The sequence below is a fragment of the Melanotaenia boesemani genome, chromosome 10 (genome assembly GCF_017639745.1).
Source record: "Melanotaenia boesemani isolate fMelBoe1 chromosome 10, fMelBoe1.pri, whole genome shotgun sequence".
NCBI lineage: Eukaryota > Metazoa > Chordata > Actinopteri > Atheriniformes > Melanotaeniidae > Melanotaenia > Melanotaenia boesemani.
In genome coordinates, this window is record NC_055691.1 from 33,239,741 (window position 1) to 33,259,894 (window position 20,154).

Below are 20,154 nucleotides of genomic sequence, written 5' to 3' on the forward strand. Positions count from 1 at the left end.
GAGAATTATCGGGGAACACATCTGCTGAGGTCAATGGGCCCAAACTTAAATATCTATTATTGCTTATGGACTCTAAATATGTATGGGCCAAGGTACATCAAATGTAGAGCCCAACCAACATGGATTTTTTGAGGCAGATGCCGATATTTGGCAGAAAAAAATTCTGGTAACCGATTGACAGATTAGTAAAATAAATAAACAAATAAATAAATGTTATTTTATATTTGCATTTTGATTTTTCTTACTATGGAGCATACATTAATATAGCTACCAGTTGTACTGATTAATTTATCTTTAGATTTAGACCACAGGTATTCTACACATAAGCTATATAATAAGTGAAGTTACTGGTAAAACATTATTTTTGCAGCCTTCTGACGCCATTTAACGTTAAATTATATTTTATCTACTGAGTCATGACTTATTCGAAGCAAAACAAAAACCAGAGACTCTTTTCTAAGATGTCAAAGCATTTTTTAAAACATATAATGGTCACAAAAATAGTCTTTTAACAACAAACAGCGAGTTGCTTTTGCAGCCTGACACAATTTCAGTATTTTCTGACCTAGTAAAACTAAGAGTACCGCTGAAAACATTAATATTCATCATTAACTTTTCCCACCCCTCTGCGTTCACAACGCTCCTCCTCAAAAGTGTCTCAACACGCTCTCAAATATTTTGTACACTTAAGTTATTTCTGCAGGTACTTACTGGCTTTTAAGGTGGAAGATAACGCTGTGCTAGGTTGGCATAACAACAGCTACGAAGGTAACATAAACGGACATGGAGTAACTTAAGCTAGCTTAAGCACAACTTTAACAACTTTAAATGACGAGCATGACCGACGCAACGAAGCACGGGCCACTATCACGACACGACTGCAAACGGAGTTTAAACTAAAACTGATGTCATGCAGAGTTTTTTTTTTTTTTTTTTTCCTTCTTCTTCTTCTTTTTCCCAATTTTAATTTCACAACGTCATTATACAAGTACGTGTCAAGCTCCACCTGACAGCAGCGAGGACCTAGGATAAAATGGAGTCAGAGCTCCACCTGGTGGAGAAACAGCGCAACAACATTCTGCACGATTGACACTTGGCAGAATTTACTGTTTTATGAGTTATTACGAAAATATCGGCGTTTATTTAGCAAAACCCCGGCCGATTGTGTTTATTTTGAAAAGAGCTATAATCGGCCGATTTAATCGGCTGGTCGATCAATCGGTCGGGCTGTAATCAAATGTACAAATAAACCACACCATTGATGGAAATATGCCTCCTTGTAGTAAAATCCGGTCATTTGTATTGGAAAACCACCAGTATATTAGAAGCAGTAGCAATCAAGTGATATATATACACCATACTAGACTTATACAAAAATTTATATTTTAAATAATAAGAAATTAAAGAGGAAGCAACACATTTGGAAATATTTACAAATCAGACTTCTTACTCCCTCTCACGGTCCTTGAGGTCAAATGGTAATGGTAAATGGACTTGTACTTATTTAGCGCTTTTCCAGTCAGTTTGACCACTCAAAGCACTTTACACTACTTATCACATTCACCCATTCACACCCCGACAGGCACATCGGGAGGCAACGTGGGGTTAAGTGTCTTGCCCAAGGACACTTCGGCATGTAGTCAGTGGAAGCCTGGAATCGATCCATCTACCTTCTGGTTAAAAGACGACTGCTCATCCTCCTGAGCTACAGCCGCCAATCAGAGTTCATATGGATTACAAGGAATTTTACTACCGTGGACTAGACTGTCACTCATTCTTATCCCAGTTCTCCTCCTGTGTCTTATTATTTTGTGCTGTAACAAATTGTGTTGCATGTTTCAATAACGCCATACCAACAGACCAAGCTTTACTTGTGCTTGTTTATTTGATCTAACAATGTTTCTAATTGAAAACTCAATAAAAAAAAAATTTAAATGGCAAAAATTTACTCCTCCATGAGCCACCACCTTATCGTGGTGGAGGAGTTTGTGTGTCCTGACGATCCTAGCAGCTATGTTGTCGGGGGCGTATGCCCCTGGTAGGGTCACCCATGGCAAACAGGTGTCTAGGGGAGGGACCAGACTAAGTGTGGCTCACAAAACCCTTATGATGATGAAAAAACAAGGACCAAGGTTTCCCTTGCCAGGACGTGGGTCACCGGGGCCCCCCTCTGGAGCCAGGCCTGGAGGTGGGGCACGGAGGCGAGCGCCTGGTGGCCGGGCCTTTGCCCATGGGGCCCGGTCGGGCTCAGCCCGAAAGGGAGACATGGGCCTCTCCTCCCGTGGGCTCACCACCTACGGGAGGGGCCATAGGGGTCGGGTGCATTGTGAGCTGGGCGGCTGCCAGAGGCGGGGACCCTGGCGGTCTGATCCTCGGCTGCAAAAGCTAGCTCTAGGGACGTGGAATGTCACCTCTCTGGCGGGTAAGGAGCCTGAGCTGGTGCGCGAGGTTGAGCGGTTCCGGCTAGATATAGTTGGACTCACCTCGACGCATAGCTTGGGCTCTGGAACAACTGCCCTCGAGAGGGGCTGGACCCTCTTCCATTCTGGAGTTGCTCCCGGTGAGAGGCGCCGAGCAGGTGTAGGCCTGCTCATTGCCCCCCAACTTGGCGCCTGTACGTTGGGGTTTACCCCGGTGGACGAAAGGGTAGCCTCCCTCCGCCTTCGGGTGGGGGGACGGGTCCTGACTGTTGTTTGTGCCTATGCACCAAATAGCAGTTCAGAGTACCCACCCTTTTTGGAGTCCTTGGGGGGGGTGTTGGAGAGCACTCCTTCTGGGGACTCCCTCGTTCTGCTGGGGGACTTCAATGCTCACGTGGGCAATGACAGCGAGAGCTGGAGGGGCGTGATTGGGAGGAACGGCCCCCCTGATCTGAATCCGAGTGGTGTTTTGTTGTTGGACTTCTGTGCTCGTCATGGATTGTCCATAACGAACACCTTGTTCAGACATAAGAGTGTCCACATGTGCACTTGGCACCAGGACACTCTAGGCCGCAGTTCGATGATCGACTTTGTAGTCGTGTCGTCGGACTTGCGGCCGCATGTCCTGGACACTCGGGTGAAGAGAGGGGCGGAGCTGTCAACTGATCACCACCTGGTGGTGAGTTGGCTCAGATGGTGGGGGAGGATGCCGGTCAGGCCTGGCAGGCCCAAGCGTGTTGTGAGGGTCTGCTGGGAACGTCTGGCAGAGTCCCCTGTCAGAAGGAGTTTCAACTCCCATCTCCGGCAGAGCTTCAACCAAGTCCCGGGTGAGGCGGGGGACATTGAGTCTGAATGGGCTGTGTTCCGTGCCTCTATTGTCGAGGCGGCCAGCCGCAGCTGTGGCCGTAAGGTCGTCGGTGCCTGTCGTGGCGGTAACCCCCGAACTCGTTGGTGGACACCGACAGTAAGGGATGCCGTCAAGCTGAAGAAGGAGTCCTATCGGGCCTTTTTGGCCTGTGGGACTCCAGAGGCAGCTGATGGGTATCGGCGGGCTAAGCGGAGCGCGGCTTCGGCGGTCGCTAAGGCAAAAGCTCGGGCGTGGGAGGAGTTTGGAGAGGCCATGGAGAATGACTTCCGGACGGCTTCGAGGAGATTCTGGTCCACCATCCGGCGGCTCAGGAGGGGAAAGCAGTGCTCCGTCAACACTGTGTACAGTGGGGATGGGGGGCTGCTGACCTCGACTCGAGACGTTGTGAGGCGGTGGAGGGAATACTTCGAAGACCTCCTCAATCCCACCAACACGTCTTCTGATGAGGAAGCAGAGTCTGGGGTAGCTGGTGCTGGCTCGCCTATCTCTGGGGCTGAGGTCGCTGAGGTGGTTAAAAATCTCCTTGGTGGCAAGGCCCCGGGGGTGGATGAGGTCCGCCCAGAGTTCCTTAAGGCTCTGGATTCCGTAGGGCTGTCTTGGTTGACACGCCTCTGCGGCATCGCGTGGACATCGGGGGCAGTCCCCCTGGACTGGCAGACTGGGGTGGTGGTATCCCTCTTCAAAAAGGGGGACCGGAGGGTGTGCTCCAACTACAGGGGGATCACACTCCTCAGCCTCCCCGGTAAGGTCTATTCAGGGGTGCTGCAGAGGAGGGTCCGTCGGATAGTCGAACCTCGAATTGAGGAGGAGCAGTGTGGTTTTCGTCCCGGTCGTGGAACAGTGGACCAGCTCTATACCCTCTTTGGGGTCCTCGAGGGGGCATGGGAGTTTGCCCAACCAATCTACATGTGTTTTGTGGATTTGGAGAAGGCATTTGACCGTGTTCCCCGGGGACTCCTGTGGGGGGTACTCCGGGAGTATGGAGTGCCGGACTCGCTTGTAAGAGCTGTCCGGTCCCTGTACGACCGGTGTCAGAGCTTGGTCCGCATTGCCGGCAGTAAATCAGAATCGTTTCCAGTGCGGGTTGGACTCCGCCAAGGCTGTCCTTTGTCACCGATTCTGTTCATAACTTTTATGGATAGAATTTCTAGGCGCAGCCGAGGTGTCGAGGGGATCCGGTTCGGTGGCCTCAGGATTGGGTCTCTGCTCTTTGCAGATGACGTGGTTCTGTTGGCTTCATCGGGACGTGATCTTCAGCTCGCACTGGAGCGATTCGGAGCCGAGTGTGAAGCGGCTGGGATGAGAATCAGCACCTCCAAATCCGAGACCATGGTCCTCAGCCGGAAAAGGGTGGAGTGCTCTCTCCGGGTCTGCGATGGGGTCCTGCCCCAAGTGGAGGAGTTTACATATCTCGGGGTCTTGTTCACGAGTGAGGGAAGGATGGAGCGAGAGATCGACAGGCGGATCGGTGCGGCGTCCGCAGTGATGCGGGCTCTGCATCGGTCTGTCGTGGTGAAGAGAGAGCTGAGCCGAAAGGCAAAGCTCTCGATTTACCGGTCGATCTACGTTCCTACCCTCACCTATGGTCATGAGCTGTGGGTAATGACCGAAAGAACGAGATCTCGAATACAAGCGGCCGAAATGAGTTTCCTCCGCAGGGTGGCCGGGCTCTCCCTTAGAGATAGGGTGAGAAGCTCGGTGATCCGGGAGGGGCTCAGAGTAGAGCCGCTTCTCCTCCACATCGAGAGGAGCCAGATGAGGTGGCTCGGGCATCTGGTTAGGATGCCTCCTGGACGCCTCCCTGGTGAGGTGTTCCGGGCACGTCCCACCGGAAGGAGGCCCCGGGGCAGACCCAGGACACGCTGGACAGACTACATCTCTCGGCTGGCCTGGGAACGCCTCGGGATCCCTTCGGATGAGCTGGTGAATGTGGCCGGGGAGAGGGAAGTCTGGGTTTCCCTGCTTAGGCAGCTGCCCCCGCGACCCGACTCCGGATAAGCGGAAGAGAATGGATGGATGGATGGATGGCAAAAATTTATATTATTTGACTTCCAATGTTCAGCTGGACAAAACTGTGCTGTTTAGGTATTTAAAATATGCACTACACAATAAAAGTGCACATATGCAAACTTATTTTCTAGGCAGAGCAAATCAAACCCAGACCTTAGATCTGTCTGCATTAAACCAGAACACATTGGAGTAATTAGAAACATAAATAAACTTATTACAAAAAGGCACAGAAAGAAGTGATAATGAAAAGGGAAGAGAAATATGGACGGTGAGGTGTTGGGGTGGTTTAAGAGGAACATCCCACAACTATTTTAAAAGTCCGTCAGTCATCTGAGTATCAATAGCACATACATCCAAAAAATGCAGCCAAACAAAGATCCAAAGTTTTTTATCATATGCACACTTAGATATGTCATAAATTCTTCATACTTTGGATCCTATGAATTACAGAAAGAGTGCACAACAGCTGCCGTGAGTCACATGTTTTCATAAACACATTCCATGATGATGAAACTACGGTTAAAGAAAACGAGAAAACGGCTCGTTCCTTAAAAACAACAGCAGAGTTTAAAATTTAAAATCCGAGGACTTTACAAACCTGATCAACCCCTTTCCAACAAACTTCCTGAATTATCAACTCCCCACAATGTTATCTGTTAATCCAAACACACCCTGGAAAAGAGCCGGTTTCCCTTACCTTACAGATAGAAAGAAAAATACCTCCTCAGGAATCCAAACACCACAAATGCTGTTATCAGCAAATCCAAAAGCACATTCAGTCTATTCTTATCTGGTCTCCTCTGCGCTGTGTGTAAATGTTTTTCCATTTACTGACAAAAGAGTGCAGTTTGTTAATGTGACACCGAGATACCTACTTCCTGAATGAGTGTGAGGAAATATCTGCCTGTGTGTCAAGGTGTGTCTGTGTGTGTATATGAAAGCTTGCAATGGCTTCGTTGCTACCGTCTCTTTCTGGGTGGTGTACTGCTCACATTGTGCTCCATCTTCCTGCTCCCCTGTCAGTCATGTGATTGAACAGAGTGCCATGATTGGCTGGGAGAGGAACAAGACAGGAGGGACTGCTTGGAAGGATGGCCAGAGTGAGGGTTTAGCCACAAGGAAGGTAAGAGGAGGGGGAGGTGAGAGAAGCAGAGGAATGTCTAACATAGGATATAAACAGCAGCCAGCAGTTAAACCCAATGCCTGCAGAATAACTAAACATATGCACAAAAGCACATTCATGAGCTGAAAAATCATCCAACCAGGGTTCTATAAACAGCCCTTAATTATTAGATTTGCAAACCAGAGCAAACACACACACACACACACACACACACACACACACACACACAGATCATATTATTTTCTCAGTAATTTTACATCTCACTTAAACTGGGGACATCCAGACCACTGTTTGATATGAATACCGAACAGACACACTATTTTTTAAACGAGGACAACTATGACAATACTCTCACTGAATGTGTTGTGGTTAGTAAACAAGAGACTAAAATGTTGCTTAAAATGAGCAAATAGAGCAGAGTTTATCATAAGGTGGAAGTTGATATTCCCCTTAAGCTTTTAGATCTGAGTGCTAGAGGAACTGCATGACACGGTGCAGCCTGGATTCACGGCCAGTTTGCAGGCAGCTGCTGGCAACGCTGTTCATGGGCCGGATTTGTGAAGTGGCTATCTAGCAAATATTTCATCAGTATAAAATTCATGGAGAACAGTGGTGTGTTACCTTCAACGTGCACACAAGTTGTATTTTTCTGGCACTACATCAAATCAGATACACAGACAAAGAAATGAAAACCTTTACTTGCATGGTACACGCAGAGAGAATGCAGAAACCTACGTTTCATCTATGTGTAATTCAACCATCTGGTGGTTTCTGACTGATGTACATGTGTTTAGTAGAAGTGTCAACAATTCTGTACATGAATTAGAAAGTACAGCAACTTGGAATTTAATTACAGGAAATGAACATGTACATAATGCATATTTCTTTCCTGCTGTAAAGCGCTTCAGGCTTATTACTTACTGTAGCAGCTCTGTGTCAGTGAGTGGAGAAGACTGTAGCAGGTGGAGTATATGCGAGGACTCTGAAGACATGCTGATATCTCCCTCTTTCCCAGTTTTGGCTGTCAGCTTGTAGAGACTGGAGCAGCTTAGAGCCAGCTCCAGGGCATCCATCCAGCACCGGCCTGAGGAGAAGACAGATTTAGAGAAACATGAAAACAAGGCTTCTATAAAGTCTGGTCATAAAGTGCCATAAACATGCAAGAACATCAATGTCCAAGCGAAACAACTGCACATAAGCCTCACCATCAGACTCTGATGCAGCTCTGAAGATCAGGTAGTTGCTGGGTAAAGGCTGCGTGATGGAACCAACGTTCTCCCCTTTGGGACCCTGAGCATATGGTTCAAATAGTGACTCACACTTCATGTTATGCATCCAGGTTGTACCAGCAGAAACAAATGACCCTCTTGAGGGCCGTATGCATAATGCAGCACAGAACAGGATAGTCACCATTTAATAATTAAAACTGTTAGTGATAAAAAAAAAAAATGTACAACGATTAACCAACTACTAATGATGCTGATTGTCAACGCTCTATAAAGCCAGCTGAAATTCAGTCTAATCAAAGACCATTTCCACTCTCCTTTGTGCCACAGGGTATTTTTTATTATACTATTGCTCCACTAGGAGCTACTGAAGCTAAAATTGTCTTAATACCACCTATGAACTTAGTGTGGTTTATACAGAAAAGCCCAAAAGTCAGATTCTAACATCCAATTATACAAAATGTGAGTGTTACATAGCACAAAGCGAGCCTCACAATGAGCACGAGAGCCAGTGAGCTAACAAACAGGTCAAACCTTGACAGCCCAGATGGATTTCTCTAGTGGGTGGTAGAGCTTGAAGCAGAACCCGTCCTTCTTCGAGGGTCTCTCAATCAGCTTGCAGGCACTAAGCAGAATGGTGCCCACCCAGTGATCTGTTTTGGGGGTCTTATAGATCAACAGTACTCCAGGCCTTAGAGCGCACCACAGCTTGGTCCAACTTTTTAAAGAGCCACGGATCTAAAGAACAAGTGACGAGATGGGAAGCAGCAACAACTTCAGCTTACAAATACAACTTTAAAATGTTGTAAGGACGATATAAACCTGAACACATTCTTAGCTTTACAACTATTCCAGTGTCATTTGTGGAAATATAAAAAGATTATCAAATTATGCAAAAGAAGACGTCATTCTGCAGGTTCATTAAGTAGCTCCAATAATCCCACACCTTCAGCCAGTTAGACATCATAACAACACTGGGATCCTTCAGCGCACTGGACAGTTCTTTAGCTGCCCGTTTCTTCTCCTGTCTGTAATTCTGCTTTTGCAGCTGTAACACAGAAGAAAGAACACACACACACACACACATGTCATCAGCTTCATGGTGAATAAGTAGACACTAGGTGGAGGCAGAGTCAAATAAACTGTACTATTTATTAGAGACAGGTAATTAACATGAACATATTTTAAAGGTCTTCCAACACGTTTTTCAACATTTGACCCACTTCACGGAGGAGTGAAATGCTGCATAATGATGTTTAATACTTTTCTGAAGCAAGGCAGCGACCTTTACCTTGAGAGACTCCTTTCGGGCGAGCTTCTCTGTGGGGGAGGGGCAGTCCTTCTCGACACCATTAAACATCCTGGACTCAGACTAGAAGTGGGAGCAAGAAAGAGCAACAGAGGTGATTTACAGAGACAAAGACTGTTACCTGTTTTAGCTACTGTGGGCATTTCATTTTACAGTAAAATAACTGTGTAGAATGTTCTATTAAAGAGGAGAATCCAGAAGAAAAGTTCATTACTAATGTTTTGATTTTGTTTGTTTTTTTGTGATGTACAACCACATGAGTTTAATATCTAAATTTGCATAAACTGAGAACAATTCGTTGCCTGTACTTGTGAGAAGTAGGTGTGTGCCTCTTTCAGTCAACAGGGAAATTAAGCAGAAAATCAGTTCTGGTTTTCTGGACACAACTAACTTCCTTAGTTAAGATCACAAAGATAACAAAGATTTTGATTGTCTCCATTAAGCGGTAAAAACAGATTTTACCAATATATACATTATCATTACACAGCTCCTTGCTTCAGTGCACTAAACCATGTTTCACAATATTGTACGGTGAGCCCACACAAGCATTTACACACATCTATCACATATTTTTACACATATTTGACATTCTTAAAAGTATAACACACAACTGCATCCCAGTGTTAGTGACAGCATGCAGAAGTAAAGCTGTTCTCAGTCTCAAATAGTTACATAAGGGTCTTTGGGATGGAGGAAACGGCAAACGCTGCATATGAGACACTATTTTAAATACTGAATCAGGCAATATTGTGAGACTGTGTGATGCAAAGCAACATGGAGAGAAGAGACAAGACAGGATGAAATTACCTGGTTGCCAATGGCAACATTTATTCATCGCTGATAATTTGTATTACTTAAGAATGGAGACAGATTGTTCAGACATAAGCAGTGCCAAGACCAAATAGATCTGGCATTGCCAAATAACAGGCTTCTGGTTCCAAGACAGTTCCCACCATGGCCTTGACATGTAAAATGTGCTTTGGTTCAGTCTTTTCTTCTTTTGCATTCTTAGTATGTTGGTGCCGTATTGTACATCTGCTCTCTAATAAACAATTTAATTGCACTTGATTAAAATGCCCTGAAATTACACAACTTCCTCTAAAAGTAAGACCTCAGTAATTATAAGCTCAAGATTTTTGTACAAAATTAACACTTGTAACGAAGGCAAACAAGAGGAAAATAAATTATGGCATCATTCTAAAGGAATCAGTGTGTGCTCACCAAGAGTCATTTTAGTGAGCTGTTGAGGCACTGCCCAATCAGGAACGGTGTGCTTACCTTGCTGCCTGGTGATTGGGCAGGACTAAGTTCATTACTCAGCATGGAGAGACCGTTCCTGTCTGTCTCTTTGCCTGGTGGGAACCCACAACACACAGTCACATACAAATGCGCTCAGTGAAATAACCTGCTGACAGACAATTAAAGCATGACAGCTGTCAAAGCAGCTCAAAAGCAGGTTTGTTGATTTGTATGGAATAAGAACATTACAGCAGAGTAATGTCATATTTTCACACACAAAGGACCCCACCAGCAGAAGCTGCTGCAACATCACCATCCTGTCATATTCACTTTTCATCCATCAGCTTTCATGTCTTGGGCTCCTACCTGGACTGAGGTTGTAGAGGTCATTGTCTCCTCCATAAGAGAGGTTCCGGGTCAGGGTGCGGGGGTCAATTTTAGGTGGGGAAGTGGCGCTGGGGCACAGAGAAAGCCTCCGATGGAACAAATTCTCCTCCTTCATCCTGACACCTTGCTTGTCCTCTGTAAGGGAAAACACACAAAATGGAAAAAAGAGGAAAGTGTGATGTAGAAAGTAAAGAAAAAACATAAAACAAAAAAATGTTGCTTTAAAGTGTGTCTGTATTTGTCCATCTAATATTAGAATTTACAAATAGTTTAAGTTTCTCATCCAGTCTCTGAAGGTCCACTTCTTTTTTAATCAAGTCTGTTTTTATCTCTCGCTGTATCACCGAGGGAGCTCTTAAACATTCTGGCTTGTTGTCTGTGTACATGCGTCTGAACCTCCACCCTTTCATTCTTTTCCTACACTAACAAAGCCCTACTGTACAAGGACATGTCAGCCTGCCACATAACGGCACAGTGCATGGCAGTGACAAGCAGCTCAGACTGCACACTGTCAGACTATTTGACAGATGGAGGCTCCAAGTCAAGTTCAGTGAGTCTGTCCACAGAGATCCACTGTCCAAAATTACCACAAACACTACAATCACAGTCCCTCTATTGTTTGAACGTCTTTAGACCCTTACACACACACACACAAAAAAAATAAAGCCTTTTCCCTTATTTTGTTCACATCTATAAAAAAAGCCAAACTACTAATGAGTTGTACGTTTTAGCAAACAGAGTACAAATGCAGCTACTGCAGATGATCAAGCCGTGGCCCTGCAGCTCCATGTTGTTACTGTGCTTTTATTAATTTACAGCCGTGACAAGATCGGATCAATTAAGTTCATTTTCACTCGGTGCATAAATAGGAGACCCTGTGACGCCCAGCCTACAAAGTGGCTTCGCCTACAAGTCCTCAATAACAGCATCCAAGAACAGTGTCTTACATAAAACTCATTCATAGTGTCTTCACAGACTGATTCATCTTGTAACTATCCTACACTGTGATTACTCTAAAGCAAATGCAGTATGTTAAACTGGTACATACATGGCTTAAATATGGAGTGGAATTTTAACGGTCAAAGTGTGCACTCCCTCTACAAGTGCATTCATGTGAATATAAAAAAATATATATATAAAAAAACAAAAAAAACAAAGCACTCACATTCTCCTTACACCACTCCCTGCTTCCCTCAGTTGTCTACGCTGCCTCAGTGACTCATTCAACATCCTGACACCCTTATAATTTCATTCTCTTCAGCTCATGTCTTCCCTCCTTCATAAGCTTTTTTTGTCATTTTAAATAGGTTTTAGTAAATGGTTATTATTCTGACAAAGAACGAAAGAAAAGATAAATGTAAATAGACCCAGATTTGTCCTTGTGGAGCAATTCTATAAATAGCTCTCTTCTGCTGCAGTGCATGTGTGAATGTGTACCATGGTGCTGAACCCTGTGCAGGGTGCATGCTGCATGGAAAAGAGCTTGAAGCATTAACATTACACAAAAATAAACACAATGCACTGCCAAGCTGTACAGGGGATTAATACCACTTACAGTACAGGCCAAAAGTGAGGTGAAGAAGTGGGAACACATGTAGACTGACATGATAAATTGATCCAAGCTCATTCCCACAGCTGCAGGGCTGGATTTGCAGGGAAAAGACTAAGAATATGAGCACATTATGCAGCTTAGCTCAAACACGGGTGTGTCATCCCTGTAAGCTTAACGTGCATCTATCACTTCAGAATATATATGGAGGACATGACATGTGTGTGCCGAATTATGTGAGCGCAAAAACATTGTGGATAGGCATAAGTGACTGCGTTTGTGTCTGCCCTGCTACTGCAGACTGAGGGGAGGATTACAAAGTGTAATGGAGAGACAAAATGCTCGTCTTCAACCAGCCAATCCCAACACTGGTGGTGAAGCAGTGAATGCAAACAGAAAACACACAGAGCCCTTCAGTTACTTTAGAGATGAGGAGAGAAATACTTTGTGTGAGAGTTGCATAAAACATTGTCTTTGATTATGTGTGAATGTCTGTATGTGCAACTGTGAGGTCACAGCAGCATTTTTTTAAGTGAAACTTTTCAGATAGTTTCTGCAGGGAAACTTTGAAAGTGTTGAATTCAATAAACATAAAAGGTTACAAATGAAAATAAGAGCTAGAAGTAAAAAGCCCACCTTATCAGCAACACCTGGGAACAAACCTTGTTTTCCACTAGGATTAAAATTATAATCAAAACCCATCTAATAATACCACAATGTCTGTTGAAATTTAAAAACTAATAGTGTTAACTGTGAAATTACTCTTGAGAGTGCACTTACTGTAATTGGATAGTAAATATCAACCAGATCAACTAATAAATGAAAGATTCACAGGGCCAAGTACGGACGTGAGCCCAATGTCAACTGAAATATTATATTTATCATCAACACCAGCATATCAAGTCACCAGTATGACAGATAAACAAACAAACAAAAAAAGACACTCCCTGTAATCAGCAAATGCTTTTGCAACTTTCCATTTAAGCATTCGATCTATAACCAATAGTAATAATAATTTTGTAAAGCAGCAAAATTATACATTAGACCATATTCAAAGCTAAATAAAGTCACGTCAAAATGTTTAATAAAAACATTGAGCTATAACTTTAGGCAGTGCTGTACTTAAGGATGAAAAGATAAACGTATAAAATGTCACAGGTTTTAAAAAAAGTGAGAGAAAAACTGACAGCACAAGATAAACGATGTGTCAGCGGGAAGTATTGGCTGCACGACTCATATCTACGACTAAGATGACAAGGAAGGAATATAATCCCTGGCAATACAAGGAAAAACTACAACAGCATTTCCTTCTGCCTGAACCTTTTATTTAAACAATGCTAAAACTCAACTCCAAGCACTCATTGTGCACAGTGTGTAAAGTTTACCATGCTTAGCTAACATGAACTCCACCCTGCAAAGCAAAACTATGCAGGTGCTGGGCTAATATTTACCCTGTGATATGAGCACCTTGTGGAAAAGACAACATTGCGGTAAGAGAAGCAGAGAAGTGTATTACCAACAATCCTGTGTCATTCATTAAAACTATGAAAAGGACGGATAAAAACTAATCTAGAGAGCAAAACAACAACAGAAGTGCCTTACCGACAGTTACCTTGTTGAGGCAAAAACACCTGTGACCTGCTGTCACATGGAGTCTGTTTGTTTTCAGTAATCATTACACCACCTGGGACATTTGGGGAAGAGGAGGGTTGAAATGTGACATGTTCTAACATGCATGTTGTTAATATGCTCATATGCTGGCCATGTAGAGACTGACAGCAGCTTAACTCGATTCTGCAGCAGAAAAGCAGATTCAGTTAAATTAGAAATCTTCTCTAGGAAATAAGTAAACGGTAACTAAATATGCAATGTAAATTCTGCTACCGGGGTTTGGCTGATTTGGCTCTTTCTTCCCCCTGGAGCGCGTCATCAATCGCAGTGATCTTAACTTTTCCTCACTGACCTGGCCAACGGGTTTTCTGTGCCAAAAACTGTGTGCTTGATATAAATAGGACAGCATCAGTGTTGTGTTTCACATAAAACTAAGCTCCTCTCATTTACAAAATCCATGATGCCTTCTGTGGTATTTATGGCTTGGTTTAAAGGAAAAAACCTTTACTTTGTATATAAGTGGAGTTGTATGAAATCCTTGAAACACAGACCCCCAGAATCAAGCCAGCTGCTCTTAATATGATTGCACAGATTAAGTCCAGACACATACTCATCCTTTCATCTATCCCCCTTTCAGTGTTCCCTACCATATTAACGCCTCGTCTGCAGGCCTAATGGATGGCCACATGACCCAGATATACACCAATGGGACATTACCAAGTGCAGTACAATGAAAATGTGGTAGACATGATGCACTGTGGGGCATCGTAACAGTATGTCCAGGCATGTGCTCTTCGAACAAAACTAATTATAACATTTATTTCTTTCCAGTCTTTTCACGCAAATGGACCCTCATGTTTTAGTTGCATGGTATGTTAAAAGCATTCAAAAGTTTGGTAGTTAAATGACTAGACTGACGAAACCACCCAGTTCACTTAGCAAGTCTTTGATGGCAGTGACACTCTTCATCGTCTAAACTGGTGCAGTTTTCTGCCTTGAACAAACTGAATCAACACTAATAAAGTAAAACAAGTCAAAGCTCTTGTACGAATTCTTTTGATCAGACAAAGAGTTTTTTAAGGAGTTGTAATTTTACCTTGACATGTTTCGAATCAAACTTTAGTCTATCAGCTGATAGTATCCCAGAGGAGTGACCAGCCCGGCAATCTCTTTGATCAAAAGGATTCATAACACTACAATTTGAATAGACAAAATGAACCTAGTCACTCTAAATCAAAGCTCTACGTCAGTGAGAGCTCATTTTATAAAATGTTGCTGCATAGTGAACACTGACACTCTAGAAGTGAAGAAGTCTGTAAAACTCAAACCAAAGGAAATGAGAATTCAAAACCCTAACTACTATGTCTGACCCAATACAAAGAAAGGCACAAGTAGGTCTGCTGTTCAGAACGGTTTAAAAAAAGAAGACACGTGGTCTATTTTTGGTATACACTGTGGGAGGATGTGTGGTTTAGTTGTTCCATTCCAAGTCTTGTGGGGGTGCTGGAATAGTCTAAGAAACTTGTGTGGAGAAAATGCCCTCCAATCCAACTTCCCATTTTACCTTATTAAAAATCGGGCACCTCCTTTGCTCTTTAAGGTCTTTGGTTGCTCATGAGGTAAACCATCTCTAGACTGAACCAAAATCTGAACCTTCCTCTATCCAGCTTCCTCCCTGATATTGTTGCAATATCAACAAATGCAGCTTATTATGCTTTTTTATGTGCATATTTTCATTCACTGTTCATGTTGTGGAGCATTTCAGCAAGACAAGCAGGAGACGCAGCCTCCTTTAGTACACAGTTTATGTGAGGCTTCTGTAAGTGGAGAAAGGAAAAAGCAAGGCAATTATAGTCTGTAAATGAGAGAAGTAAGCCTAGCACGAGGAGCGCTGCGTCTGTTTCAGGCTGGGATGAAAATGATGGGTTTAATGATGACAAGTATGTATCTGAAATTTGATCCAGCAAAACAGCTACATCAAAACACAATCACTTATTCAAAACACGAACAGTCTATCCAAACATATATTTTTATAAAGCATCTTGAAGTATATCCCAATGTTATTCCACAATGTCAAACTTAGTAAAATGTTTAATGTATCTAGATTATTTTTGCATTACACAAAAACAATCAAAAGTCAAGCTGATAAGCCACCAACAAATCACTTTATTTATATTCCTAACTTAGATCCTGTTACTTTAAATATGCATTGCATAACTTTCCAACCTTAAAACTGTGTTCTGGACATCTATTATGCATATTTCTGGAGACTTCGCTGCCTCGTCCTGAGGCTGAGAAAATCACACTTTTTCTTGTAGGACGCTGCATGACGTTGCAGCCCAATTTGAATCAGTAAAGAAATGCAAGAAGACATTATTGGATAAAGAGGGGAAAAGAAAGAGAGAAAGAGACATAACAAGAGTCGAGATAAGATTATCTTTGCTGGCTGGAGAGGGCTCACAGCACAGGTAGGATGCAAAATGGATTCCACATTAGCCAATGATAGGGGCACGTCGCTGGGAAAATTGCATCTTTAAAATCATTTCATACGCTAGCCCTTCCCTTCTTATTATTTATTAAACATGAACCACGTTTAATGTCAAATGCAGCAACACCATCTGGATCATTGCTCACTGTAAAATGAACAATGGAGCGTTTGTCTTCTAAAACGCAGGCAACTGAGACAGCAATACTGATGTCTTCCCTTTTGTTTAAATAAACTAAATTTGAATAATAAAGCAAGCCTCGAGACACAAACTGCAGCGATGTTTGACCCGGTGGACAAACTGATCCAGCTGGCTGTGTATACGACTAGATTCAGGCCTGGAGGTGAGTGTAAGACCCAGTCTGAGACAGGCCTCGTCACACTGAGCGCACAGATAATGGCGCTGCTGTGGGGCCGGACACAACCCTTTTGTGTACAATAAAATTTTGTTACAGACAAGTGAACATGTACACATTTGTATACACACACAATCTCTTGCTTAGAGTATTTGATGACTTCAGTAATACACTTTAACATAAATAGATACTTATTGATCCCAACACTGAGAAATTAGAACTAATCTGCTGCAGCCATGACTTCAACTTCACACACATCCTGCTTTGCTTTCATTCCCTGTTGTAACGTGAACACCTAAAACACACAAATGATGCCACCTTTATACTGCCAAGGACATTTTCCATGTCAGCACATTGAAGACAAAAAAAAAACTGACCTAACAGTATTGGCTACACCGACATATATTGATAACTTCACATCATATATATTTACATTTATGAATATTCCATTTCCATAAAGGGACAATATATTGTAATGCATCATTTCAAATATACACACACTTTCATTCATTAGATACAAGCTATTAAATTGGATTAAACATTAAGCATTTAACAACTGCAATAAAACTCAAAGTGGATGGTAAAGATAATGCTGTGAAGAAAACACTGAAAATGGGAAATCAAAGCAGCATAAGTAAAATGGAAAAGTAGACTGGAAACATCAGAGCTAATAATCTGCATATGCATGATTTGATAATCTCAGTTACCGTCAAGTTTCTGCTGAACCATCTGGCGTAGTGGGTGTAACTCACGCTCCGTATTTATTGTTAAAACTGTTTTCATATGTAAACTAAGGATTCTAAACACAATTTGATTCATTGTTGTTGCTACTGAATGTGTACAACTTCCAAAAGAGAATGTATTCGAACTTTGTTCCTATGGCAACTTTATGGTTGATTTATAAAGCAAACTGCTAAGTTTTATGATGCTTTCCATTGTGTTGGATTTTTACACACCAAAACATAAATAAATAAATAAACCCCAACACACAAAACAAATTATATATCTGATCTGAATGTTCTCACTTATTGGGAAGGCTGACAAGGAGAGATATATGGCTAATCTCTTTCCCAACAAGGCACCTCTGCCCAAGGGTATCAGGGATGAAGACGGGATCAACAGCAATTTACTTGATTAGTTACAAGGTGTTAAAAGACCTACCCCAGTTTCAACTGTGTGCCTGAGTATAGCAGGATGATGATACATTAGAACTGGCACTGACAAAAGTTTACATGTTTACATAAAGGGTGAAGTCTGTCTTGGTAGTATGTCATAGCACAAATAAAATGCTTATTTGGCATATGAGCAAAAATACTCACCCAAGAGTTTAAATTTCATGCAGGCTCCTTCAGCTCATTATGCCCCTCCCACATTTCTATTCTCTAAGCAGAGAACACAAAAGTATGAAAAAGCAATGTATCAGCCATTTTTCATCCCGCTGCACTTTGAATTATATAATAGAGTTATGCAAATTAGATTAATTCTTTTGCTCTCAGGATTCTGCAGCAACTAAAATGTCCTGTTAGATTATGAAAAGGCCTTTTTATAGAGCTGAAACCCCTCACTGGCAGAAAAGAAACAGAAAGTTGTGGAGATAACACAGAAAAGGGGAGCAGAAAATGAGCCTGTTTCCTTGTGATTACAGCCACACAGGTTGCTGTGTGGGCAAAGTGTTGTCTTTAAGGGGGAGTGTTTGTCTGCTGAAGGGACATTAAGTGTTAAGGCTGGAAGGATGCCCACCAGCAGTGACATGGAGGCTGCCTGTCTTGACTGAAAATATATAAGGAGAGAGCAGATGACAAGGTATTGAATAAATTACTTTAATTAATAATGCTAAAACAAAAATCAACCCTTGGAGATGGAGGGTAGAGACTCCCCAGTGTACCATCTAGAGTCCTGCACGGGTCCAATTTTCTCAACCCGAACCAACAACGTGCAAACACATTATGATAAATACCATCCACAGTACCTGGTTTAAACAGTGTTCTTGGCTCCTGAATCACAAATCCAGCTTCAAAAAAAGGAAACCCCGACACCTGATACTGTGGAATACTATTATTTGAATATCCAAAAACACATCACGGGTATTTAATACCTATATGTAAAGAAAAAAGCGAAGTTCTCATCAGTGACCCACCTGTACCTGTGAAATTCTTGTTATGTATATTTATTTATTTATTACATGTGAAGCTATAAAAAGTATCTCCCTTCAATAAAACATCTTGCTGTGAAGGTACAGAATGTTGTCAATGAACAAACTAGAGAAAAGGTTCAAGGGAAAATAAGCAGAAGTCCAGAGTTCCTGGTAAGAAATGAGTCAGACTGAGCTGTCACACTCCTGCAAAAGCACTTTAAGTGTACACAAGGATGGTGAGTTGCTGTGTTTACATTTCCATTCAATGACTGTGGCCAAGAGAGTAAAGCAGGTTGCCTAGCTGAACCAAAAGCATTGAGCAAGGCAGCCTGGTAATAATTAGTGTGTGTGTATTTCTGTGAAAGAAATAGTAAGAGTTATAAACCTACTGCGTGGTGTAAGTATTTTCCCTGTAACTGCTTTAAGCAAAATGTTCATAATACACTCCCTCGAGGCTTAAAAAAAATTATATTGCACTTGTATCCAGAGAACCTTAAACTAAAACACCAGCAGCGCAATCTTATAGATTTTTCAATACTACAAGCTAAAAGAATGATAGCTCTTTGTTGGAAAAAGCCTGATCCACCTAATATCGGAGCCTGGATTAAGTCCATGGCACAATGTATGGTACTGGAAAAAATGACATTTTATTAAAAATAAACTAGATGTATATGAAGAAATCTGGAAGCCATTTACTAATTACATTAATAAGACTATATTGGTCATTTCTTACAAGAGGTGTAAAACTGTTTTGTTACTGTTATAGATCTTACTTTACTTGTTTAACTGGTATGCAGAATGTACAAGAAATCATACCTGATTTTTAGGCACCTTGTGTTACTGTTAGGGCTGCGCAATATGGCCTAAAAAATTTTTTTCTGATTTTTATAACCAAATCCGATTTCCGATGTTAAATCAGTTTTTTTTCTTTTCTTTTACAAAACATAAAAAAAACTTATTAAAAACATTTACTTGTTTATATAGATGAATGCCAGCAAAAATAAAGCATATAATGTCATAGCTTCTCCACCATATAAACGACTTCATATCTTACATAGAAATATGCGACACAATGCATCCATGATCTCTTTCCATCTGAAACTTTATCATACAGAAAAAATTCCCCTGATGAATGTTGTCTTTTAACGAAAGTTTGTGGGTTATGTTGACTTCTGCATCTCGTAGAGAGCAGCATTTCTCACTGCAGTTATACGCACGGCTAAATCCAGGCGTGAGTGAAGGACCACTTCACTGAAAATCTGTCAGACAAACACCGTTCTGGTGTGGAGGGAGGGCTAAGTCTGCTGCTAACTAACTATGGAAAAAAATCCAGATTTTCATTAAAATAAATCTCCAGAAATGGAAAATTCGATTTATTGATTTTATAGATTTACTGATTTTTTTGTTTGATGTATTTGTGTAATGTTTGTGTGAATA

At 42.2% G+C, this 20,154-nt stretch overlaps 1 protein-coding gene across 4 annotated transcripts in view; it reads right to left on the bottom strand.

The window, feature by feature from the left end:
• Positions 1 to 20,154, bottom strand: part of osbpl5 (oxysterol binding protein-like 5) — a 45,230-nt gene that overhangs the window by 12,954 nt on the left and 12,122 nt on the right. For 3 of the 4 annotated variants that reach the window (XM_041996876.1, XM_041996874.1, XM_041996875.1), the window contains 7 exons: positions 10,562 to 10,717; positions 10,235 to 10,308; positions 8,939 to 9,019; positions 8,594 to 8,695; positions 8,182 to 8,385; positions 7,627 to 7,711; positions 7,343 to 7,505 (listed from right to left, as the gene is read on the bottom strand). In XM_041996876.1, the coding sequence (XP_041852810.1) occupies positions 7,343 to 7,505; positions 7,627 to 7,711; positions 8,182 to 8,385; positions 8,594 to 8,695; positions 8,939 to 9,019; positions 10,235 to 10,308; positions 10,562 to 10,697 (845 nt within the window). In that variant the 5' untranslated portion in view covers positions 10,698 to 10,717. Of the gene's footprint in view, positions 1 to 7,342; positions 7,506 to 7,626; positions 7,712 to 8,181; positions 8,386 to 8,593; positions 8,696 to 8,938; positions 9,020 to 10,234; positions 10,309 to 10,561; positions 10,718 to 17,290; positions 17,373 to 20,154 lie in introns of those variants that run through there. The other variant, XM_041996872.1, reaches the window with a different exon arrangement.